The sequence below is a fragment of the Rhinopithecus bieti genome, unplaced genomic scaffold (genome assembly GCF_001698545.2).
Source record: "Rhinopithecus bieti isolate Rb0 unplaced genomic scaffold, ASM169854v2 scaffold_14688, whole genome shotgun sequence".
NCBI lineage: Eukaryota > Metazoa > Chordata > Mammalia > Primates > Cercopithecidae > Rhinopithecus > Rhinopithecus bieti.
The window spans coordinates 53,518-57,104 of record NW_016807835.1 but is presented as its reverse complement, the minus strand read 5'-3'; the positions used below and the strand labels follow the sequence as shown (position 1 = coordinate 57,104).

Below are 3,587 nucleotides of genomic sequence, written 5' to 3'. Positions count from 1 at the left end.
AAAAAAAAAAAAAAAAAAAAAAAATGACTTGCCAAGGTTCATAGAGGCAAAATGGGGCTCAAACCCTTTGACTTATTTCAGGCCAATTGCTATCTATATGATTATCAGCTCTCTGTTGGCCCATGGGCATCCAATCAGCAGGGAAAGGAAGGGGCAAAGCTCTGAAGATCCTCTGCTCAGCCTGCTGCTCCCACCCCCATTGTTTTTATTGTGTGAATGTGTACCTATCTATGTATCTATGTATCTATCTATCTAAGATCAAGTATAGTGTCTGTTCTTATCAGTTTAAAATTTACATATATAACATCAAATTTGCCATTTTAACCATTTTTAAGTATACAATTTATTGGCATTAATTACATTCCTAATGTGTGTAACTATCACCATTATTCATTTCCAAACTGTTTATATCGTTCCAAACAAAAACTATATAGTCATTAAACGATAGATAACTCCCCACCGCCCCCCTTACCCCCAGACCCTGGTAGCCACCATTCTACTTTGTCTCTATGAATTTTCCAATCTCAGGTACCTCCTAGAAGCAGAAATACAATATTCCTCCTTTTGCATCTGGCTTTTTTTCACTTAGCATGATGTTTTCAAGGTTCATCCATGCTGTAGCATGCGTCAGGATTTCTTTCCCTTTAAAGGCTGAATAATATTCCATGGTAGCGATAGACCACACTTTGGCCGTCTGTTTGTCTGTTGCTGGCCATTGGGTGGTTCTACCTTTTGGTTATTGTGAATAGTGCTGCTATGAACATGTCTGTACAAGTTTCTGTTTGAATATGTTTCCAAATTTGGGGGGCATATATCTAGGGGTGGAATTATTGGTCATATGTAAGTTTAGCTTTAGCACAGCCCATTTCTGACCGTTTTTCTATTGTGATTTTATTCACTCTCTATTTCTAAATAGTGAACGTTGACCTCTGCTGGTCCCGGTCTTTTTCAGGGATCTAATATGATTTATATTCTGCCATCATGAGAAGCTGCCGCCTTTGCCAAGCATGTGCCTTAGCAAGGAGCCACACACACAGAAGACATGATGCTATTTTTAGGGATCTAAAGTAGGTGCCTGGCTGCTTGGCTGCCTGCGGTGTAGACACTACCTGAATCTTGGTGCAGTGTTTCATTTTGTCCTCTTGCGGAATTGTGTTTGTGACGACAACAGCCTCAAAGGCGGCATTATTTATTCTGGAAATAGCTGGTCCAGAGAAGATCCCATGGGTAAGGATAGCATATACTTTGGTGGCTCCAGCTGACAGCAGCCTGTAGAACAGCAGAAGATAAAAATTAAGGGTATGCAAATATTCTTGGAATACTCTCCCCTAGTACGAATGGTAAAAGCAAAAAGTGTGCTCCGTAAAAGAAAATGCAACAAATTTTACTCACATTTATTAACCTAAGATAGGATCATTCAAGCATGAGCAAAACACTTTGTATTCCATTAAATCGGGGACTATCAACCTTGGCACTTGAGCCAGGATAATTCTTTGTCATGGGGGCTGTCCTATGCATTATGAGAAAATTCAACAGCATCCCTGGCCTCTACCCACTAACAACACCCTACCCCTCAGCCGTGACAACAAAAAATGTCTCTAGACCTTGCCACATGTCTCCCAGGGGGCAAAATCACTCCTGCTTGAGAGCCACCAGTTTAAACCAACATAGCCAAAACATCATTGTTTTGATGTGTAATCAATATAAAAACATATATGTAAATGAGATATTTATACTCATTGATTCATATTAAGTCTCCAAACCTAGTGGCCTTTTTACACTCTCAGCACATCTCAAGTCAGACTGGCCATATTCCAAGAGCTCCACGGCCATGTGTGGCTGGGGGTTTCCATACTGGACAGCAGGTCTACAAATCCTTCAGACACCCATGTGGCCGAGAAGGCTGGCACGAAAGCCAAATGGAAGGAAACAAGGGACTGAAGAAGCCCGAAAACCATCTTTCCTTTTGTGCTCAGGGCAAAGGGAAGCACCTTCTTTGACCCTTTTTCAACTACACTGCAAGGTCACCCTGGAAAACGAAAAGGCCCATGCTTTCTTTTCTACCAGAGAAAGAAGTATAAAGATAAAAGGGCCTAGAATCTCCTTTGGTCTAAAACTCCACTGCCAAGACCAGCAATAATCAGGAGAATAGAGCCCAATTTCTAAAAGCTGATGTGTTGCCCTTTCCTAGTGAGAAGTCCTAACGTTTTCCCCACCGCCCTGCGTACTTATCCGCGGCATGGCAGATGGTGCCGCATGTGTCAGCCATGTCATCCACGAGGATGGCCACGCGGTCCTTCACGTCGCCCACCAGGACCATCCGGTCCACTTCATTCGCCTTCTTCCTCTCTTTGTGGATCAAAGCGAATTCCACATTCAATCTGTCTGCAATTGACGTGACCCTGGCAAACGCACAAATGAACATGTTCATACAGTCAACTAGAGATCTCTTCTTTAAAGTAGTATTTTAGGAATGTAGCAGGCAACTACACTCAAGGTGATGCAAGAATCAGGCCTCTCTTGATCAGCCCAGGCATGGTCTGGGGCAGGCACTTAGCAATCCACAGGGAGAAATGTGCTAATGGCAGACCTTGCAATTGGGGTGGCTGGGAATGACTGTCAGGGCACCCTGGCAACTGGATAAAACTACTGGATAAGAATTTGATATTCTATTTGTTAGTATTTGTGGGTAGCATTTTAACCATGACAGGCACAACTTAAAGCAAGTTATTTAGGAACTATTTGCCCAGTTTGTGGCACAGATAGTGGGGACAAAAGTCCTGGTTAATGCAGCCATCTAATATGTAGGCTAGTCAGGATGGGCTTCATTGCATTCAAGGTTTAAGGAGACTCTACACTGTGAGTCCAGCTCCTCTGCTCATCTAAGGCAAATGCTCAGACATCAATGGTGCCAGGCATGGCATTGTGCCTGTAGGCCCAGCTACTCAGGAATCTCAGGTGGAAGGATGGCTTGAGCCTGAGTTCAAATCCAGCCTGGACAACATAGCAAGATCCCATCTCTTTAAAAAAAATCACTGGCTCAGGAGGAGTTGAGCTGCCAACAGGAAGAGAAAGTGGGCAGGCCTCGCTTGTTGGTGAGCCTGAGGCATTTCAGATTTTCCTGTGAATAGTGGACTTAAATGGTGAAACTGATTTTAAGACAATGCCACAGGCATAATATAACATTAAGATTTTTCCTATTCCAGTTTTTAAAATAACAGTCATTATGCAATTTAGCTGAAAAAATGCTCTGGGGACCAATACACACATAGCCCAACTTAAGACGCAGTACATGGAGGATAAAACCTCTATACACTAGTTTTAAAGTCCTACTCCTACTCATTGTGTCATTCTCAGATGGCGACCAGGAATGGAGCTCCTCGCGTGCTCTGATGAAGTACAGAAGGGCAGTCTCTGGGGCTGAGAGGGCAGTGGGAGGGAGGGTAGGTGCTCCAGGCTCCCCTCCCCATTTCTGAGGATTTTCACAACACAACCAGTGTTTCTTTTCTTTTTTCTTCTTCTTTTTTTTTTTTTTGAGACGGAGTTTCGCTATGGTTGCCCAGGCTGGAGTGCAATGGCACAATCTC

General features: G+C 43.3%; 1 protein-coding gene across 2 annotated transcripts in view; it reads right to left on the bottom strand.

Moving 5' to 3' along the window:
• Positions 1-633: 633 nt before the first annotated feature.
• The window catches only part of LOC108536807 (ribose-phosphate pyrophosphokinase 2-like), a 39,491-nt gene continuing 36,537 nt past the window's right edge, over positions 634-3,587 (bottom strand). Inside the window, exons 5-6 of one of the 2 annotated variants that reach the window (XM_017883861.1) lie at positions 2,229-2,402; positions 634-1,269 (exon numbers count right to left, since the gene is read on the bottom strand). In XM_017883861.1, the coding sequence (XP_017739350.1) occupies positions 957-1,269; positions 2,229-2,402 (487 nt within the window). In that variant the 3' untranslated portion in view covers positions 634-956. The remainder of the gene's footprint in view (positions 1,270-2,228; positions 2,403-3,587) is intronic. The other variant, XM_017883862.1, reaches the window with a different exon arrangement.